Source organism: Rhopalosiphum padi, chromosome 3 (genome assembly GCF_020882245.1).
Source record: "Rhopalosiphum padi isolate XX-2018 chromosome 3, ASM2088224v1, whole genome shotgun sequence".
In the NCBI taxonomy this organism is placed as follows: domain Eukaryota; kingdom Metazoa; phylum Arthropoda; class Insecta; order Hemiptera; family Aphididae; genus Rhopalosiphum; species Rhopalosiphum padi.
The window spans coordinates 62,968,749-62,992,902 of NC_083599.1; the positions used below are offsets into that span (position 1 = coordinate 62,968,749).

General features: G+C 30.7%; 1 protein-coding gene across 4 annotated transcripts in view; it reads left to right on the forward strand.

The window, feature by feature from the left end:
• Positions 1 to 24,154, forward strand: part of LOC132924000 (protein muscleblind) — a 170,295-nt gene that overhangs the window by 89,529 nt on the left and 56,612 nt on the right. For all 4 annotated transcript variants that reach the window (XM_060988053.1, XM_060988050.1, XM_060988051.1 and 1 more), the window contains one exon: positions 4,761 to 5,472. In XM_060988053.1, coding sequence (XP_060844036.1) covers positions 5,287 to 5,472 — 186 coding nt within the window. In that variant the 5' untranslated portion in view covers positions 4,761 to 5,286. The remainder of the gene's footprint in view (positions 1 to 4,760; positions 5,473 to 24,154) is intronic.

The following is a 24,154-nucleotide window of genomic DNA, read 5'->3' on the forward strand; positions in this document are numbered from 1 at the left end:
GGTATTACTATCATCTGTGATGTTAACATTATAATATTTCAAATATTTGTAACTAACAATTACACTGCGGTTTGCAGCTGTCGACTATTTTAGTAACCTCAATACATTATTTCTATGATTGCGCCCATTTTATAGTCATAAATTGTTATGTTTTATACTACGTGTATACGCGTTGGGACTTAAACAATATAATTACAGTGGAATCGCTCTCGTTTTTCAAAGTGCACGACGACTTTTAAAATGTATCTGTGTCACGAAAATAACATTTAATTAATAAACTACGAGTTTAGAAAGTATTTTCCTATATTATTCTTAAGAAAATTGTGTGTAGCGAGTATACGTAAATATACCTAACGTTATTGACAATATTTGAATATTAGATTGAAGAAGATCAGTACAATATAATATAGATCCTTTTTTTATGTCATGTTTTAGCATGGCCTTAACTAGATACAACTCATTGATCCAGAAGACTGGACAAGTTTTATGTCTGTCCTGGAAAAAAACGTATATAATTATTTTGTGTAGCCGAGTTGGTATGGATTAGGGGTGCCGCGTTTCAAGTCGAATTACGGTACAGGTAATGAATGCAAATGATTCTTTTTTTTCCCGAAGCAGTACGACCCAGAGGTCGTCGACTCATCGACGGGCGCACATTATCATAATTATTCGGTGAGCGTTGGTGTACGATCACGTCAGATATTGTCCCCGGAAAATCGGATTATCGGGTGCATTTCATTTTCGGAAAACCCAAGAATGGATACAGGTAATAGGTATTATATTTGACCCGATAGTTCTCGGTATACTTTAAAAGCACGTGTACTAATAAAACACTGCAGACTGCCCGGATATAATCCTTATTGATACGTAATATACTAATATGAACATTGAACACATTATACCGATGTAATGCCGACCATAATGGTTTTGAGCGTCTGTGTTTGTTTGTTTTTCATCAAAACGTAATAGTTTTACACTTTTCTGTTATTATTTTTATATTTCTTATTAAACTATATCTTCTTTTAACTAATGTTAAGTATCACCTATTAACATTAAAGTTTTGGTTGTAACCATCTTGCACGAATAAAAATAAAGAAAAAAGAAAAAGAAAACAGTCTGAGTATAAAAGTAGTTATTTTAATTTACCTGTATTATAATAATTATTTTTCAGCTTTTTTACCAGGTTTCGAATTTTATAGGGAGTACGGGTGGTGTAGTTCTTTACACTAATAAAATATTTTTTATTGGATTGCAACTAGGAATGAAAAAAACAGGGGGTATACTATAACAATTATTATAATAAAAATTTTAATTCAATATTTATGGTAGTCAAAAAGTAGACAAGCAACCACTCTGCGGTTAAGTATGTAGATATGTTGATTGATCCTAATATAAGTGTCCTAATTGCGTCCAAGCATACATTTATAAAACGTATCTATATATAAATAAAATAGGTTTAATAAACCTAAAAATATAATTTAATTTAATCTTTTTACATGTCATTACATAAATATTAACTTTTAATTGAGGAAATTATAAATGCAGCCAACTCATGACAATATAATCAGTTGAATTAATAATGGATTTTTTATGAAACATATCAATAATATATTTAAATGTTTTAATAGTAAATATGTTGTACATAATATAATTAGTAAAATGCATTTCAAGACAAGTACAAAGTACATACATATAATTTACATAACATAGTCGAAATTATAAAAGAATACAACAATAAATATTAAAAATTAGATGTTCATATAATATGTTAATTCATATAACTCATTATTTTTATAAACTCAAAATAACATATTTTTTTTTTGTGTGATCTTGAATTTTATTGCCTTTCTTATTTTTAAGACTTTAATAGACTAAAAAGATTATTCAAGCCGAAAATTATTGGCTAATTTGAAAGCGCTGTGTTCTTTATGCCAACATTAAAATACATCAGAATATTTATTTAGTTTTATTTACCACTGAAAACAGTATTTCCTACTTACTTTCTAATCGGGGTATTAAACAGAAAAAGGTCACTTTAGGCTGAGATCAGAAGACACCCGTCGAGTGTACCTCATCGTAAATGGATGTGTTCAATTTCAATTCAATAATATACTTACCCTGTACCGACCCTACTTGTATTTTTATACAAAAAACGATTCTAAGTATTTTAACAATATGGTTCTCAACAGATTTTTTAATAATAATATCAACGTTTTAAAAACTATTCGTAATTTATTCTCTAATTATTATAAAAAGTACTGATAATTTTCAACTTTACAAAATATATTCAATTTACTTCCAGAAACCTCCCTTAACCTTTCCTAAACCATCCCTCTTTTATATTATACAAAAATAAAAAAACAAACATTGTAAAGCCAATTTATCAATATAAAATAAATTTGATTAGATAAGATAGGCTTGATTGAGACCTTTTTTTTTGTAGACATTAACTATTACCAACGTGAAAAGAATCTATTAGAGATAGTATCTTAGGGGGGTGAGGCTTTAACAGCCCTTACAGTCTTCCTTTTGTACACGAGAATCTGACGTAGCATTAAGACAATATATTTTTATCAACTATACGATATTGTTTTCAATCGTGTGGTTGTACGGTTACCACAGTCGCACATCGTGCAATATTGGTCGCTCCCGAGCATCTGCAAAAGATATAACAATATAATATTATATTATTATGTAATTCGCGAGTTTCGGACTTAGCGGCACAAACGAGTTATATTATGTTTTCATCCGGTCGCATGGCATATTATCTATCCCCCTCCACCGCACCCACGTATATACATGGTGTACAGTATACACTTTATTACATTACACCGACTTGCGGTGTACTTTACACTATACACGACGACTTTACTGCTTCTGTGTGTGTGTGTGTGTGTGTGTGTGTGGCTCCCTCGCGAGTGTACACACACGCGCGTCTTTAGGCGGCTCTTAATAATTCTCGAGCACGCTCCACCGACGACGACGACGACAACGACGACCACCACGTCCCTTTTGTAATGATTATATTCTCGTACACACGTTTTCGCCGCAATCTTATAATTCGCGTCACGCTCTTCCCGGTGTGCCACCGACCGCCGTCCGCAGCAGTATCCTTCCACTTCCATACTCCCGTCGTCCCACGGCGAAAGTCCTTTTCTCGGGGAGAAGTAAAAAAAAAAAAATCCCTCGTCGTCACGGTCCGTCGCCACCGCCACCGTTGCATATATACATATATATATATATATATATATATATATATATACCTCGTATGCACAGGGGACAGCAAAACTACCACGTGCCGACTATACAGGACTGTTCTCAAAACTTAAAATACTCGTGGGTCGTTGTGAAAAAAACTGTTCTTTTACCGTGTAAAATTAATGAATTATAATATTATTATTATACCGGGCGTATATGTATACGCGTATACCCATTATAAATTACGAACTTATAATATTGTATTATATGAGACAGTTGTAGTAGGTGTCTCCTAGATGCATAAATACATATTATTTAAATTACTAAATATAACTTTTCGCATAAAAAACTTCATAATAACCGCGCAGGCGGACGGCGGAAAATTGTGTCCAGCTACTTCTTTTGAATAATAAAAATAGATAATAGTATTTTCTTTATCCGAAGTCCGTACAAAAAGGAGTAAGGACCAGGACATATATGTATAATATGATATTATAAACCCATCTGCGCTTCGTCACGATTCGCCACAACGGTGGACTTGATCATCAGCTTTCATAGCAATATCATTTAAATAACAAATCTTATTGTCATTGTAATATTAAAACGTTTTCTTAGATCTGCACCGATGTAGCTTCGTTCCCAAAATAATTTACTCGTTAAAGTGACGATTTCAATCTCAAACAGTATCGTATTTTACGCAAGGACACTCGGGAATTCTTTTAAGATCAAAACCTCTGTATAATGCGTATTCGTGCGGTACATTTAGGTCGACTCAGGGGGGCGAGATCATGTTATTATTGTGTTATAATATACGTCACTTGATCTGAGGGGAATAATAAAAACAATGCAAACGTTTATGACAAACGGTAATTAAATAACAAATGTTTTACACAATCAATCGTTTTACATAGAATCAAAATGACCCGCACAAACGTAAATACATTAAACAGAACTTATTTGTATATGATAAATATCTTAGTTATGTTTTTACTACAATTACATCGTGTAATGTATATAGAACATTATTAAACATAACAAGTGTACTGGACGCCAGTAATAGATAGGCACGTCTAGCAATAAAAATATATTAAAAATAAGTGGGTGGGTTGTTTTATGTAAAAGTGTCTTTTTTTTATTTACTATAATTATTGACAGCAATAGTAGTTATGGGAGTGAGACATGACATCGAATCCAAAACTATAATTTATAATACTAAAAATTTATAGATAAAAACAATATTTTAAAGTACATAATATTATCGATGGCGATATGTATCACGGTGATGGCATGAATTGGCCTAGTCATTGATATATTGAGTAACTTACTCACCCTCTCCCTTCCTTTCCGCAAAAGATTGTCCCAGAGGGTTGTTTTATGTTTTTTTTTTTTTTAATTTAATAGAAGAACACATGAAATAGCACGTAAATAATAAATATGTCTAGAATTGGTTGTTATAATTGAATTGCACACATACATGTGATATTATGATATAATGTAGTTTGTAAGCACACTGTACGAATCACAACTACATCGATATGTTCTGTTTTGCTTATATTTTTCAGACTGCGCACGCACACAACAATAAATCTCGTCCAGAATCGGTTCGACCGTTCCCGTGTCAGTTATAATAATATTGTAACATTATTATAGACACGTTCTTGGAGTAGCACGGTCACCATTGTGTACTCACTGCCGAAACTACCTGCAGTATAGGTACGCCACGGGACACTACATACACCACCCAGTGAGACGGAATCGGACGGAAAAAACGCATCAGACCGGAGAGGGAGGAATCGTTGGCGCCGCAGCACACTGTCGTCGGTCCTCTACGGAGACAAAACTATAACGTCCGGCGCGTACAGCAGTCGTCATAGTGCATTGTTAGTCGTGTGATCTCAGTCGTTCATTGCCATTCTAGCTCTTTACCCGACATATACTCCTGTCAACCGGATTTTTCATCGCCGTCCGTTGTAACGCTTCACGCGCACGTACAAAATACGATACAGACGTCCGGCAAACGAACAGAGCTCTTTTTCACGTTTTTGGCAATCAAACGTATAGAGACCGCGATATAAAAACAGCGATAACATGGCCGTAGTGAACATGAACAATTTGCTGAACGGAAAGGACTCAAGATGGTTGCAATTGGAAGTGTGCAGGGAATACCAGCGGAACAAGTGCTCCAGACCCGACACGGATTGCAAGTTTGCACACCCGGCCGCTAACGTGGAGGTTCAAAACGGACGCGTCACCGCCTGCTACGACAGCATAAAGGTACTTGAACGTGTGTGTAAATGTGTGTGTGTGTGTGTGTATGTATGGTATTTTATTATTATTATTATTATTTTTTTTTTTGAGATAGACTCCTCGGTTTTCTATCTCGGGCACATTGATGTCACTCGAGATCATCTGCATGCATACTCATAATAATATAATAATCCGCCGTGTCTATAATTGTATGTATAACGGTTGATTACGTTTTTGTAGTACACGTGACATCCCTTAACTTAACCTAGCGCATCGATTGGACCAAGGTTAGATTAGGTATACACGAATATCATCTATAGTGTTGCTCGAAAAAAAATCACTCCGTATACTTCCTATCCTACTATTTATATATACACGCCTGAGCTGTTGTTTTGCGATCATACCTACAGTGGTATTGCTTGAGATCCGTTACGATTTATGCTTTAAACATTATTGCGGATAACTTGTAAACGGCTAGACCGTGTTGCCACCGCGATCGCGCATTATTGTACATAACTATAATGCGGGGCTTGATAAAGGAGTTTGAAATGGTTATATTACGAGAAGGACATCGAGCAATAAATAATAATATAGTCTTGAAACAGTAATAACGCGTTGCTGTGGGTACTACGTGGTAGATATCCACAAAATACGAATATTGTTGTCGGTTAACGAACAACTAATAATTATTATTTCCAGGGCTATTACTTATTTTCTCACCGGATTTTTTTAACCATTATCTTTGTAATTTACTTTTATTTTGTCTATAAGTAGATTGAGATTAATTTTTATTTTTTTATTGATGTAAAAAAAAAAACAATAATATTATTACATTGCATTTAAAATTACAATTTTTAGAGACGGATACATTGTTTTTTTTTGAATAATTAAAGCCGGATAAGGGGAGAGAATAACAAATGTGAATTAAAGAAGTGTAACTACACCACCACCCCCCCTCAAAAAAAATTATATTTCTCTGGACTCACACTTATGCTCTATGCGCATGTGCTTTTATGTATATTTATTATTTATTATAATACTACTGTGGTATATTATTACACATTCACCATACACACGTACCTATATAATATAATATATATGTAATATGAGTGCGATCGTGTCGTGCAATATATCACATACATATATAATATAATATAGTACCTACATGTGTATGCGGGTGTACGATAAACCTGCAGCAGTTTATATATATATATATTTGGGTGGGTATACGCGTGACGTAAATATCCGACAAAAATTTAGTATGCAATAGACGAGCCAACCCGCTAATTTATCCGCGAGTCCGCGCCGCAGCTCCAATATACATATATATATATATATATTCGGCTCGCGTGTAATCCAATTTTCGAAATTAAAGGCACCACGACAGGCGAATGGCTTTAGAAAGGAGAGACTTAATGATTAACCAACTTGGTTATTCGATACCTTTGTAGCGGCGTTTTAATCAGGCGCTTTATTCAGACGGTTTGAATGCGTATATATATATATATGGATATTTTGTAGTGGTGAGCTGGTGGCAAAGAGTTCAAAAACCATCGACTGACCTTTTTATGTATATTTTGTAAACGTAATTATTATAATATTATCACCAAAGCGCCACGAAAATAGGCGTCCCTAGTGAATGCGGTGCTAGTGGCCTAACCAAGTTTTAATTCGAAATTTGTCTGAAAAAGAAACATTTAAGGTTAGTCGACAATAATACCACCACAGAATATAATAATCAGAATGGACACTGATTCTCTATTATCGGTCCACCACCCACGAATTTCCACTCCCTGTTGTTACTGTCAACGCCCGGGTGTCGCCAGAATGTGACCCAAAATGACCTTTTTTCCCTTTTTAAAATCTCGATTGAAGCCTGTACACAATAGGTAACTTAAAAGACTGTTTCCAGTGGTTATTAAGACTAAAAAAATATCCAGATTTCGTCTTTAAGTATTTTGAAATGAATTTGATATACTATTTCACACGAACTAGCACATTAGTATGTATATTTTAACTTTTAACTATAAAAAGTTTTTATGTGAAATTATATTAATTTTATACTTTACGTCCAAATTTATTTCGATTTATAGAAATTTTAAAACAGTGTCTAACTGATGCCTAATAATCAAAACACATTTATATATTAATAATTTGTCCAATAAAAACTAAATTTTGAAAATTATGAAAATTATTCTATTGTGAGTTGTCTGTAATCTGTATTAATACTGTTCCAAGATTAACTAATATATTTTAGAAGTTTATATTTATCTAAAGACGAGTAAAAAATTAAATAATATTATATTTTAGTAAAATTGTATTGTATTGTATTTATACGTTCATACTTTATGAAAAAAAAATGTGTAATTTGCTGCAATCGCGATACTGTTGATTGGGACGCTATGGGTCTACTCTACATGAATTCTGGCCGCCATCTGGCATCTCCGGATTAGACATTTCAGTCCGAAGGTCAAACCTTTTGTTCCACAACTATTCTGGTGGCGAATAAAATATATTACAGGTATACTAGCTAGGTTTGACGACTATTGCAATAATACAGGGTGAATGGTATTATTTTATTTCAACCCAATTTCATGAGTTTGTCTTACTGGTACATTTCTATTTTGAATATTGAAGTGTTGGATACGTCATTAACGGATAATCATATTGTTCAAAGGATCGTGGTATATTATTTATTTATTTTTTTGATTAATTTAAACACAGTAAAAAAAAAAAGAGTCATATTTTTTTAAATTTTTTTTTAATTGACAGTGACTTATTTCCATTTCAAACATATGTGGAATATTAATCATGTTTAAAACTATAATAAATGTAGTACAGTGTGTTGCCTCCACGTTTACAATATACTGTTATATAGCTTTGATCATTAATACTCATAAAAATTCTTTTACACGTTATTAATAATAAAAATAAATTGTTATAGATATTATTTTTTAATTTGAATTTTAATAGTGAATATCGTACGCATATTATTACGATTGTACTAATGACAATTTGTCATTTTTCATAATTTTATGGAAATGCACAATTAATAAATAACATCTATCTTGGAACGTATTCTTTTAAAAATATCCCATTTTATGGATAATTGAAGAAACATTAAATTCAATTTCTAGAAGAACCCAATGATACAATAAGTTATAATATCCATAATTTATATACTTACTTACTTGATTAACATTTTAAAGACATTAAAGTTTCATAATAATTTATTGCTTAACTTTTTTATAAAATCATTGAACCCTTATACAATACGTTCTTATTTTATACTTTTTTTCAAAGCGATGTCTATAATGTGATATAAATTTATATCTACTTGCAAAATATCTAACACAATATCTCTCTGATACATACAATTAAAAATAATTCTTACGTTATTGTTTAAAAAATAAGTGAATTAACGATTTATGAAATAATAATAAAATTATTTTTATTTTTTAGAATACCCGAACAATAGGTATGTAATATTGGTAACAATTGTTTATAAATATTAATACAAATAATTTAAATATTAATTACAAATTTTAGTATTTAAAAAAAAATATATTTAATTTTTAAAAATGTAATGCAATTAATAACAATATACATCATTAAATTGCCCATTGACTCTCGTGTAACTCGCAGACCCTTTTAAAAGATGATATGCAATTTGGACTGACCCTTTCAAGGGATGGCATGCAAATTGAATGCAGCCATAACACAGTATTATATGCAAAATATTTGCGTATTTGTAGATATGTGCATCTCGTGTGAGTGTTTTTGACGTTGAGTTCGTCGTGAACTTTTGTTTTCGAAATATAATTAATAAACGCACAAAAACAGTAGATAATTATAGCAGCATAATATATTATTATGTTTATAATTTTTTGTTGACAAAATAAACAGTCGTTCGGCACTCTTCATATTATAATATGACTGGCATACATACTCACGTCTTCGCGCAAACGACATAGTGATCGACACAACTATTATAGTACCTAATGGATACAGTATTCAAATAATTATAATTAAATTAATGTAATAAATGTGGATAGTCGATGATTGATAAGCAATTCACCGCATAATAATCAATCCCAATCATTTAACTAAATGACAATAATTATTGATTGTGTGAGCCAATTAATCGTAGATCGATGATTATAAAATCTAATCTGAGTTAGTCTTTCGTTATCTCTCGTTGTATAGAATATAGATTAATAACTTACCATACTATAGGTATAAACAAATCATATTTCTGTAGTTTTTAAACTTGAAAAAAGATGTTATTGACATTGCGAAGAATAATTATTTTCAAACTTGAATTTTAAGTATAAAATATACGTATATTTTGTTAGAATATATAATAATTGAAGATCGGTGGTATTGATTGTTATTATCATTTTTATTATATAATACGTAATTTAGACTTAATACCTATTCAAGTTTGTATTATTATTATTTTTATTGTTTTGGTAATTATAAATTGCTTGAAATTACCTCGCGATCTATTGTTATTTGCGATGCATTTTCGGGCGGTATATAATTCGCAATGACATGACGAGACACTAATATTTTATGATAAAATATTCGTATTCAGTCAGTTACTGTTACATAATTCACTGCAGTGCAGTCTGCCTCAATAGTTTATGCGTAAACATTGATTTTTGTATTCCATTTTCATTTTATTTCTGATTAATGTGTGTCGTGCTTAATTGAAATATCAACTATATTGTTGCTTTTTATTTTAATATACGTTTCATTAACGTTTCGAGAATATTTTAGGCGTTTGGAACGGACACGAATCAAAAGTTTCTATACTGATACACAGTGTAGGGAAATTAAAACTAATTTATAAAAGCGGATCTTTCACCATACTGCTGCAGCATCCAGTGACATCATAAAACGATTGCCGCCGCGAGGCGTTCGTCGACTCGGCGATAAAATATCATCGCACCACGTGGCAGTGTGTATAATTAGGTCAAGGTGTAATTTATTATTTAAATTATTATTAGGTTCATGATACGACACTTGACGTATAATATTATAAATATATTAATGTACAAACAAAATATGGTATTCGCCAAACCGTATATTTATTCCATCAAACATTATAGTGTTATATGCAATATACACTGTGTATACGAATGCATGCAGCGTTATATAGGCGACACAATATAATATTATATCATTATATCCATCCAAACCTATACTATAATATGGCCGTGCATTTAAATATTCATGACAAAAGTTTCAACGTAACCGTAATATTTCACTGCTGATTCTCTCGATTATCACTATCGCTTATTATGATAATTATTATGATAATGCCTTATTCTTGAGAGCATATATTATTATTATTATTATTATTATTATTATTATAATGCAGGTATATAGAGCAGCAGCATAACAGAGTCTGATGTAGGTATAAGTACAATATATATATATACGCGTATATTATATTATTATTACAATAATAATTTCACTTTTATTCAGTGATATATATCGATATAAGTATATTAGTATGTATATGTACTTACGCCATTTTTACGTAGTTATGTGGCAATGGTAAAAACCTTTTGTCATTAAATCGTCAAAAAATAATAAAAAAAAGTTTCTTTGTAACCCTTATTATACCTAACTATCAGACACCAGTACTTACGTAATACCTTTGGAGATAATCTTTTGTGGATACATTGTTCTGTACTCTGTAGTACTTTTGAACCATAAAACCCAATGGAAAACGTCCAAGAAATTTAGCCACATATTCATGACACTTTCTATTTTTGGAAACTTTAAACCGGAAAAAATACACAAATTCAGGGTAAAAGATATGAGAAAGATAAATAAAAGTTCATTAAAATATTGAATAAAATATTTTTTTATAATCACCTGATATCTAGTATAAATACCACCTGAGAATTAAAAAATATCACAAGCAATTATTTGGTTTAGTCACTGAAAATTAAAAAATACAGCCGTAAACAGGCGTATTATTGTAGATTTAAAAAGAGTATACGCCGTTATCTCACTATCTCCACGACAATTAATAGGTACGTAATTTCTCTTATTACTATATTATACGTATAGTATATACGCATGCATAATATATATTATAGTCACAGGACGATTCATCAAGCGCCCCCTTTTTATCATTTAATCATCACACGTTTAGTCAAATTCTGATTTTGACCTTTGGTAAGCATCACGAAGTTTTCATCTTTTTTTTTTTAATTAACTGTTAATTAGGAAGTTGATGATTTTTTTTTTGTTTGTTGAAAATGTTAACGTTTTTAATCGCAATTCGTACGAGTAAACCCCAAGCTATTTAATTCGCATATTTACAAATATTATATTTTACTGATTCATGTCCGGCCGACAGCGCAAATGTTAACGTATAATAATAATATATTATCATGGTAATAGTAATAGAGAGTATGTTCGGAACCAAAAGCCCGCCGTTAACGATACACTCTCGTTTGGATTCTATTTTATTACTATTATTATTGTAACTGTCGATTTTTTAACGTTACGTAATAATTGGTGGGTATAATAACATATTATGTATACTGACTAAATCGGATTAGTGGTCAAACGCATTGTGCTTCGCGACGACCCTTCCGCCGTATATTACTTACACACATACACGTAATAACATAGTTTTGCGAACCACGTAATTTGAGTACGGTGACTTGTTTTAAACGCCTACGACCGTACACGCGCACTACACTGCCGATTCATTTATCACGAAGTCATGTTCTCGGCGAATATTATGCCACCGTATTTTCGAAAACATTTTTTTTCTTAGTCAAATTTGAAATCATTACAATGTAACATATTTGGAGAATAAAATTATTTTTTCCTTTATTATTATTTCGTTATTTTTTCTAAACACAACATACATTTTCGATTTCTTATTCTCGGAGACAAATTTTCTATATTTGTGTGTACTTATAACATAATCTTTTAATAGAGATCCGAAATATTTTTTTTGTACACAATTATTTTTCAAAAATGTCGTTGCTACTCATATAAAATAACATTTCGGGTATTAAATAATATACTAATTATTGTGTATACCTTCATGTACACGTGTTTATAGCTAAGGATTTAATTCAAATATTATTTACGAATAACAAACAAATAATTGAGTCAAAACTTTTCACATAAAAATGTCTGAAATTCTTCAAAGTTCAAAAAAAAAATTGTTCATGGCCCACAATCATTTGGTGAATATTCCCATCCCGACAGTTAACGGCCATTTACAGAGTTAATAAAAATGATTCATCCAATTTTAAATGCTTGTATATTTTTAATTTTTTGGCTTAGAGTATCATCTGACACACTAAATAAATGAATAATATTTCAAATGTATGGTAATGGTATTTATAAACATTCCTTGTGGCTATTCCCTTGGTCACGCGAACAACGTCTAGTCAAAACTCAAATTTATTCCATACATAGGTATATCTGACGTAATTAACTTAAATATTTAATTAATATTTTTGATAATGTTTTAATCATCTCTTTGGTTTATGTGAATGATGGTACATATATAAAAATTATCTTTCCCAGTTGTCTAAAAGAAGATGAAAAAATGGAGTAAGATCAGGTGCAAAGCATAGGATTATTTATTTTGAATAGCCCTGTACATAATGTTATAAATTTATAATAATATACTATTCCACATAATAGAATCGAACGAATAAAAATAGAACGAAAACAATTTGTTGCGTGTATACTTGTACAAATAATAATAATAAAAAAAAATACTATAATATATGTATCGGTACTTATAATAAAGTATCGTTCGGTTGCGAAATAACTCGGCACGTCGCGTATAGTCGCACATAATATAATATGACAGAACAAAATTAACTCGTCAAGTCGAAAGTTAATAATAATTAATCAAAATAGTAAAACTACTCGTGACGGCCTCGACTGTGTGGAATTGACTTTGACTCTTATGATATTTTATTAACTCTTATACATTGACCGTCCTTGTGTTTAATAATATTATGCGTGTACATGTACTGCAGGGATAACAACGATGGTGATTGTAATACCTATACTCATTATAATATTATGTGTGGTTGTCGCAAATAAATAAAACGTGCCATCTTATTACACGATGACTCAAGTGTATTATAATAAAATATAGTATACGAGTACATGCAGAATTAGTTGTTTGGCCGCTGGTTGTCAGCCTACACGTGCCGTATAATAACCGAACGAAGGGACCACTGCAGAATGAAGACGGATCGCATTTTAAGTGTACGTCGGCAAAACTTACAAAATATAATATTTATTACGACGACGATCGTTATAATATTATATCATTTTTTTTTTCTTTGCTCCAATGACGTCCTCCTCCGTAGCAGTTCTTCTATTATTTTCTGTCGTCATAATAATTGTTGTACGTTTAAGACATAACAATCACAAATAGCATATTATTAATGATATATTAATACCGTCGTATTGTCGCACTCGATGACAGGAAGAGAACAAATAAAAAATCTTAATGATCTAATCAATTTTTCGGGTTCCCCACTCTACGCAATATTATTATTTGAATTACTGTCGTCATGGCGTTGAGCGTACCTAGTATTTAATTATTGTGTGTGTATGTCTCAGTCACCCTGCAGTGCACATCAGTGCATAAAATCTAAATCAAAATTTATTTAAATGTTGATAAAAAATCGTTAAAAACTATTCTAAAAACTAAAACTAAAAATATTTTCTGACAATACTCAAAATATATTATATCGAAATTTAAAAAATCTAAATCAATAGTTTATATCAAAATAATAATTGTCTTATAATATTCGTATACATAAATCAATAAATCAATTTAAAATTTAACAATATGAAACAGGTCTATAAAAATATTGTTTATCTACAGTAGGTATACCTAACAATAAAATATTAAAAACTTCTTTTTAATTTTCTTGGGCCTGTTTCGACAATGCCACAAATAGGTAGACAACAAAATTAAAATCATACAAATGTAAAATTGGTATATTTTAAATCCAAAAAGTATTTTTTTTAATTTAGTTAAAAATCAGAAAAAAAATTTAAAAAAAAAATAAAATAAAATAAAATTATAAAATCAATATATCAATAATAATATATTTGTATTAGAAAAAACTAATATCGGTAACCAAAATTAAAATTAAAATCGAAAAATTTCATTTTATTTCCAAGCCCTGGTTCATATGTTTATAAACTTCTAAAGATACCGGACACTCGTTAACATTTTATCCACTATTCAAAATGTTAGGTTTAAAGTTTGTTCTCACAAAATACGTCTAGGTAATATTAATTAAACGAGTTTATAAATTTTTTTTTAATCTGTCACATATCTCCGGTCAGATAACCATTTTAGAACCAATAATGAAACGAGCGCCGTCACGCCACTGTCACTAGACGCGTTGAAACGTATTATTATTTCCGTGAGTTTTACCCGTTTTTGTATTATTTTATTTTATTATAAAAAATAATAATACGTATACACACTTTAATTCATGAATTACGTAACGTACCTGCGCCATGAGAGATTCATATTACGCTTTTAACTTCACATTTACTTAGTTAACGATTCCCGCCATTCCCGGTGTTTGGATATGCCCGTTAAGGGATGTTTTGCTATAATATTATCCATGATAATATTATACGTATGTAATGCACACACGTAAAATATTGTTTACAATGTTTACCGTATCTGACCTTGCCTGCGCCAACTACGCATTTACGAGGTACTTTATACGATATTGTAGCCCATAAAAAACTCACAACACTAATGTTTCCTGACGAAAATATTATAAAAAAAATTAACTAAACTTTTAAAATTTCATATTCATAGTAATATACGCCAATAAGGTAAATCCCGAACAAGACCGATAAACTATTTTTTACGATTTAATCATGTATTATAATATATAGGGCTTATTATCGTGAGGGAAAAAAATATTTAAATAAAAACACAAAACATAATATTTGGTGTGCAAAAGCACGCGTCGAGTTTTACTTTATAATAATGTTTCGTTTTACTTATTCTGTGCGTAATCAAAGTTTAAGAGTTTTTTTTTTTAATAAATAAAACGCATATACTGCTTGGTATGCTACGGAGGTTTTCTTTTAATAATAAATTCAAAAATAGTTTTCGAAAATAAGTTAATTTTGCTTTACTTTAATTTAACACAATATCTTGTTGCTGGTTAGCGAGTGGGTATAGCAGCTATAATACCACTACAGCCGAAAGAATTGCTTAGTTTTGTCCCCCCAGGAAAGTTTTGAATATTAAAATTTGTGTCTTTCAAAGTTCGCACCCGGTGAAAAAACCAATGGTTTTTGTTTCGTAGAAAAAAAATATTTTTTTTTTTTTGTCACAACACATTATGCGTAGGTACTATATACGTATGCTTGTTGTATACGTAGGGAAATATTTGAAACGAATTTATATATATAAATATATTTATTTTTTTAAATCTGTCACATAACTTCGGTCAGATATCCATTTTACTATAATGAAAACCCGCACCGTCACGTCACTGCGACCGCGTGACGCGTTGAACCGTATTATATTATTCCCATGCGTTTTATCCGTTTTCGTATTATTTTATTTTATTATGAAAAAAATAGTAATAATATATAATATAATATAATATACGCATATACATTTTTATACATAAATTCCGTAATATACCTGCGCCACGAGAGAGGATGAATATAACGCTTTTAGCCATTTAGCCGTACATTTACTATTAGTTAACGATATACCCGCAATAATGGTATGGACATCCGCGCATAGCCGTGGTGGCGTGTTAGTCAGTAGTTTGGCTGTCGTTGTTGCGCTAGAAAAATATATGAAAAAATATTATATTATCAATAATAGTAATTGTGTTTACCTGTACGTAATGATGTATTTTTCTTTTCCCTGACGGGCACTATACGGATTTACTAGAACGCTACAGCAACAGTTTTTGCGGACACGAAAATTCTCGCATTGCGTGTCAGTAGCGGTTTTCTGTGTAAAACAGTATTAAAAATATAAAATCATATTAACTGTTCGCCTTGCGGCCACAGAAATCGTTATTCGACGATATTGCAAGGCGGCAAAAGTGACATGATGCTCGATTTGTTTAACAATCTACTGCAGTTTTAAAATAATAATACGCTATGAGGTGATGGTGGTGGTAGTGGTAGCTATAATATTATAACAATATGATTTATAAATAAATATTACACAATTTAATTTAGACGTTTAATGTTATAATGCATAATAAATTAATGTATTATTTGTATTATTGAGTATTTTGTATAATCTATTTTTCGTGCATAATTTTGTTCATGTTCATCCTGTATTTATAAACGTTTTGAAGAATAGGTTGAACAACGACTATTGATTTATTTTAAACGTTACCGTAATTTATTTAGATGATTAATAGGTGTTCCGTAGATATAAGTACATGTAATCTACATAAATGTGTTGTATATTTTAGTCTAACCAGTAAGTTACGACATAATATTGTGTGCAAGCACATTTATCCTGTAGTCCTGTAAAACGTTTAACGCAGTGTTCGATAGAAATACGTTTCGTTATAGGTAAGTTAGTAGCACGGTATATTATAATATACCGTGGTTAGTAGTTACAAAACATTCGTAATATTTAATTAATGCAAATTGTGATTTTTCACGACTTTTGATAATATTTTGGATATTTCTGTGCAAGTCTTTTTCTGTTAGTCTAAAAGCTACTTGTTTTACCATATTATTATTATTATTTATTATGAATCAAAAAGCAAATCGTTGTTATCCAAACCGTCATTAACCTATTTAGTCGATAAAAACATACATTTATTTTTTGCCGATTAGATACAACATATTTTGTAGCGTTTCTAAACGATTTTTTTGAAAAACTTTTAAGGATATGCAAAAATAATCCTTTAAATTTTGACTGGATAAAAATAAACCAATTGTTATCATTTCACTACTAGCGGAAAATATTTGCTATTTGATGATGATTATATTTTATTTTAGGACATCTGTGTTCAAAATATTATATTCTAATGATTATCAGAAAACGGATCTAATGCGTGTGTGTGTTCGTAATGATGATTTTTTCGGTGACAGAAAACGTACATACCTATACCGAGCACCGGTGACGAGTGAACAAATAAACATATTATATCTACAAGGCAATAGCATAAGAATAAATCTGACGTTTTGGTACTACCGGGCCACCGAAAGCAACCGGCAACCGGGTAGCGTTTAATAACCGGGGTGTTTAAAATATTTATAAACAATCTTAATAGACGCAGTTATACGCACACGCACGGCGACGAGATAAGGCAGCCAGCAGCTAATCGCTTTAAGCCTCGCTGCTGCAGACCGTGCATGATTTTCTCATTGATTAATTATTGTTATTATTTTATTCGTACATGATACAGCCAGCCGTAGTAGTCAAATATTTGAATAGATAGATAAACACAAAACGTTATACAAAAGCTATACTAGGAAATGTGTTTTAAACGTGTCCCGCGCAGAGCACTTCACACGCGAACCACACCGCCACAGCATCGCGATCTGACGGTTTCAGTTAAAAATAGATAAGTGCATAACGCGTACATTATAATAGAGTATTATTATAATTTATAATACGTTCTAATTTATACTCTTCAGCCTTCGGCCCAGCTCGTGGTATAAAATATTATTATACAATATACATATTATAACACATAGAACGTGTACTACACGCTTCGTGTATGGTGTATATTTCCCCGAAGCGAAGTTATTTCAGGGCAGAACACACCAGCAAACCCATCCCTTTTTTGTGTAAAAGTTAATATATTTTATTATGAGAAATTTAAAGGGAAAACATCGCTCGAAAACATTGTCGCGAAATTGAAAATGCCAAGAGAAAAAGGTTATAAGAAGGCTGGTTTTTTTTATTTATTTATATTGCATATAATTTAATATATACCTATAGGAAGTTCCTTTACCGGCGTTAGCTAGGTAACAGCCATCTCCTAATCTCAGTGAAATTGCTTGTGCCATTCATCTTAAAATAAATAAAACGTGAAAATGTGTGTATGCGTCTGTGTCTGCTGTGAGCGGTTTTTTCTCCTTTTCATTTCATTTTATTTTTAGAGGGATAGATATATGCAATTGACTCAGGTCGACGTTTCTCGTGGGACTTTTGAGAGCACTATGTCCACGTTGACCTTTACAGAATTTCGGATAAATTGGTTTTTGGTCTACACCGACCGAACAATCGTGTACTGTAGGCTCCCATATATATATACATAAATATAATATATATATAAGTTTTTTTTTCAATAAGGGCATATAAAAAATAATAATAATATACCGACGGAAATAATGCCAATGCTTCTATTTTGATGTACAAAGCGAAATCTTGACATATATTTTTAAACGAATTTTTCCTTTTCGTCAAAGCATCCATTGAGTTTTTTTCCGTATTATTATTAAATTTCCAAATAACATGACGTTGTGCGGTCACCTTAATATAACGATATATACTACAAAGTAAACATTACTCCGAGACAATTTTTTACGTAAATCTTCTATTCTAAATCCACCCATTTGATGGATAATACAGTATAAAAATAATATACTCTTGGCAGAGAATGAGTATTATTTTTAAAACATCGCCTAAAACAATAAGGAGGTTAATATTATATACATACTGTATATTAATATATTGCATAAATCATAGCGTCCATTTCACTTTTAACGGTTTTCACGTGACCAATTACATAGAAATAATTAAACGTTTATACGAGTAGTAAATAACAATATTATATAACAAATTTTTATTTTTTCTCATCGACAATAATAATATTATACTTCATTTTTTTATCTGTATTGTATTATTTTTCTTTCTTATTTGTCAATTATACCATGACATTACGCACTCGACGTTCATTTTCATTGGAAATAATTATAAGAATAACGAAGAAATTATTTATTTATATATTTGACATTGAACAAAGTTTACATACTTTTAATTACCGTGATTAAACGTACTTAGATTTAAATTACTATTTAACGTATTATAATATGCATTATATTATTATTTAAATACAAAATTATTTCACACTCGCTTTGGATGATTTCGATATCGTTATCATTGCGTCGCATTCATCTGTCATCTTCTGATATCTCATTTAATTCACTTTTGGTATATTTTCATAGCTTAAAATATATACTTATACTTAGGGCCTAAATAATGTGGAGTAGGTATAAGAGCTGAAAGGTGGACCATAAAATGCTTCAAACAATTTTAATATTTGTATTACACTTATAAGCAGAATATTTAATTTTAAAGAATCTTAAAAATATTTAATACAAATTATGCAAACGAAATAAACCCCAATTAATAAACAGATCTGCAGTCATTGAAAATGCACACAACACAGTATAGTATTTAAGGCGGTTTCAGAGATAGAAAAAAAATATAAAGAAAATATAATGTTCTCAGACATACTCTTTATGGTTAGCGCATGAATACATTATTATCATCACCATCGTCATCATCGTCGTCGTTGTTATTATTATAATATTATTGCGCGGTTATGTGTGGGTATATCATTATGGCGTTGTATTTTTTTTTATTTCGGAAAATATTGGTTTCGTCTTTTACTTTTATGGAAATATAAATTTATTCCAGTGCATCGTTAGTTCAGCAGGTAAGAAACTCCATAATAGGTCTCAAGAGCCTAAATATGATAAGTGTGCGATACGGTCCGCACGCGTTTTTTTCCCCGCCTTGTGTTTTTTCATCTTTTTTTTTCGTTGAAATTGGAGAATTCACATTGAATAACATCCCTCGCGAGATGATAATAATAATAATAATAGGTATATATTATAATATACATGCTATGTATATGTATATATCGTATCATAAGCATCACTCGCGTCGTATTATGCATTATAATAATATCGTCTCGTGCCTTAATGATACGAATGTATTTTCATATTATTTTCGTATTATTATATTATTATTAAAGAGTTCACGTCGTACTCAAAAAATAAATTATTACATCTGTAATAATTATTTTCCGGTTTTACGTTAATCGTATTCGGCGACTACACATGTTGCGACGGCATTGCACACACTGCGTATATTATAATACAAAAGTTCAACATATACGAATATAACGTGCGTATTATAATAATCGAGATGCAAGAGTCATTATGCAAGTATTTACGTATTCAAAGGAGTTTAAAAAAAAAAATTACATAGCGAGACCTTCTTGTTTAAAAAGTCCGTTTATTTTTAATAAACCTACGTGTATTATATACCGCACACAGAATTTATAATATCGTATTCCGCAGCTTCTAACTTTTCGATTCGTACCTACCCACAGCGGTTTTCGCCATTTTTTTTTTGCAAACTTATAATACACATAACATACATCTATTTATATTTAAGCAATGTTAAAAATCATAGGTGGTTTTATTGTATATTTTAAAAATTGAAATAAAATGTTAGTATTTTACTAATTTTAGTTTAATTTAATCATACTAAATCTTCTGCGTTTCAGACTATAATTTTATGTGTGAAAAGAAATATTGATCATGATTAAAAAATTAAGAGCCGACAGATAAATTATACATAAAAAAACAAAAGCACGAATAATGCACTATGAAAAAATAAAATATTAGAATTTAATTTAACTTACATTTTTCAAAAATATTATAATACTTAAATAATAACCTAATAATATTTTTCGATCTATAACTCTATATTATATGTGTATTTTGTAAAAAATATTTTCTTAAACGATCTGAAACTTTATAAACACGAATAATTTGAGACAATGCCGTACGACACATAGGTGTGTACTATTATGGGATTCGTAGTGGTGCTAGCAGTACTAGAATTACTGGCGCAATAACAATAATGACACTTTGATTACTAGTTATAACTCGTCGTGGAACCACAGGATATAGAATACGCGGAAATGAGGAAAATACTGAGAACCGTAGTACAATCAAGACGGTTCCAGCATATTATATAAGGCATAGACGGAAGTGTTTGAGAATATACAGTGAACTAGGACTTACGTTGTATTAGCTCTAGTTTGTTTTGTTATAGGGTGTGCACGATGATCATTTAGATATTTTGAGTGTTAGAGACTCAGAGCCCCTAGTAGACCCATCCTAAGACAACAAAAACTAGTGCAAATAAGGCTCGTCATTTATGAAGATAGATACACACATATAGTAACAAATGTCAAACATCAGAGTAAAGTAACTTTCAGCATTACTTATATTTTGTCATTTTCGTCATTTTCGTCTATTTCAATATTGTTCACTTGAGAATAATTTGAAATCATATTTTAATATCACGAAGAAACCCTTTAGAGTCGTATTATAATATAATATTGTAAAGATGCGATACGGAGCGTTTGTGACGGGATGCAAATAATAATAATATATTTCACCCGAAAACGGATTCGTGATGACGCCTCTTCGTAATTCCATTAACGTGGTTATTATTATTTTCTCATTTTCGAATGCCACTCGTAACCGATGACGCATTTCGATCTTCAACTTCTCATAAAAGTATGTTCTGTTCAATTTCCAACATAATTCAATCGAACACCTAGTATGTATGAGCTATAACAAGGATTAGGATGTTTATGAATATACAGAAACTCTGAACAATGTGTGCAAACCTAACTAAAAGAAAAATTTTAAAAAGTAGGTGTGCCATTTAAACAATCAAGTATGGAAATATGAGGTATAATATTGTAATTTTCTTACGTAAAGAACAGGGCTTAGTTATGTTATTCAAAATTATTTTTTTTGTGTTTAAAAAATTAAAAAATGGTTCCGGTTCTAATTTTAGTGTTCAAATATAATATTATATAAAGATGCGAAATTAATTTTTACATACAATTCCGAACAATCGTATTCAGTTCACAAATATAGCATACAGTTTTCGGACATAAAAAAAAAGTCATACATAAATAAATTATTAGGTACACTGTACACTGATTACCTCGTATAATTTGTTTTAAAATATTGAATAAAATAATAACTTAACACAAATGTTTTGTAATAGTTTTTTTTTTTTTTGAGATCTCATCATAAAAATAATAATTTGAAATCTAAATTTATAAAAACCGAAAACAATAGATAGTAATTTCGAATGGGTTACCACGAGAAAATTAATCACAGAGGCTAGGTCAAGTTCCGGGTCTAAGATACGAATATTTTTAATAATTGCGGTTCCAAGCCCCGAATAATCTCAGTATAACTACTGGTATATAAGACAATAACAATTATTAACTCAAACACACGATAAATTCGTTTACTAGGACAATGGAATTATATTATTACGTAGATAAATAATAATAATATATATTTTGTTGTACGCGATTTCCTTTTTATTTTTTTCTACTTTTGTAAACCGTTTAAAAGCACGTAAACAAATTTGGCCCGAGTCTCTGCGTGGGCGTGATGTATGTACGTGCGTGCGTGCGCGTGAGCATGTGCATGCGCCCGAGCGTGAGTGTGTGTGTATGTGTGTGTGCATGTATCCGAGACCTGAGTGTAATCAAGACGACAGGAGTGCAAAAGTTGCATAAAAGAAAAAAAATATAGTTAATAGCAGTTGACAGTCGTTGCCAATTATCACACACGCTCGCGTTGATGTACGTAGAATTTCGTTTGAACTGGCACGACTTCTTGCGGATATACGAAAACAAAGAAATAATAACACCTAACGATCGTTGTACAAAAATATTACGGTGTCTTTTCACAAACGAAATTCCGCGAGTTTACCGGCTAATGTGGCGAACACAAGTAATGGCATATATTTAGGTATAATATGTACTGCCGCCTTTACGTGAACAGCGTTGTTAAGGATCCATTCGCCTTTTAAGGAGCGCGGGAAGGGACAGCGGGTTCCATTGTTTTTGAAAAGAATAGAAACGTGAATTATTTCCTTATTTTCACATAAATGTTGTAATTCTTCTTTCTCCGTTGAAAATACGTTTTCAAAACATTGCAATAATAGAAAACGAAAAATCTCGTTGTCTTCCAAGTGTTTGTTAATCAAAATCACGAGCCATTCCCTCCGCCAATTTCAATACGATTATCGGTGTTCATTAAAATTTAAATATTGATTTTATATTATAGTATTGCTGTTTTAGTGGTTATAATATTATCGACTAATTTCTAATTGTTACAATATTCTTTTAAAATATAAAAACGCTTGGCCAATATTGGCGGGAAGGTACAGACGACGGGTATCAAATAAATCACAAATTTACTAATTCAAAAATGTATTTAAAAAATTTTCTTTAATACTCTTTTATAATTGTATATTGTATTGATTAGAATAGTATTTATACAGTTCAATTGTGTACCAATAAGCTATACTTAATTATTATTTTTTTTTTTGGAAGGGTGAGAAAAGGATTTAGTTAAGGAGTAAGAAATAAAACGAGTTTCTTTTAATATTAAAGGAAAAATAAATTTAATGAGTTCCTTTATAAAAATAACGTTAACAACAGATGTAATAAATACACGTAATATCGTCTATACTTTCGTCACATACTCACATTACATGGAATAAATAAAAGCAGTTTGCATGCGTTGGTTTTTTCAATGGTATTATTTTTAAAAAAAATCGACTCATCGGCGAAACGCGTGTGGAACTTTTTTAGATTTTTTT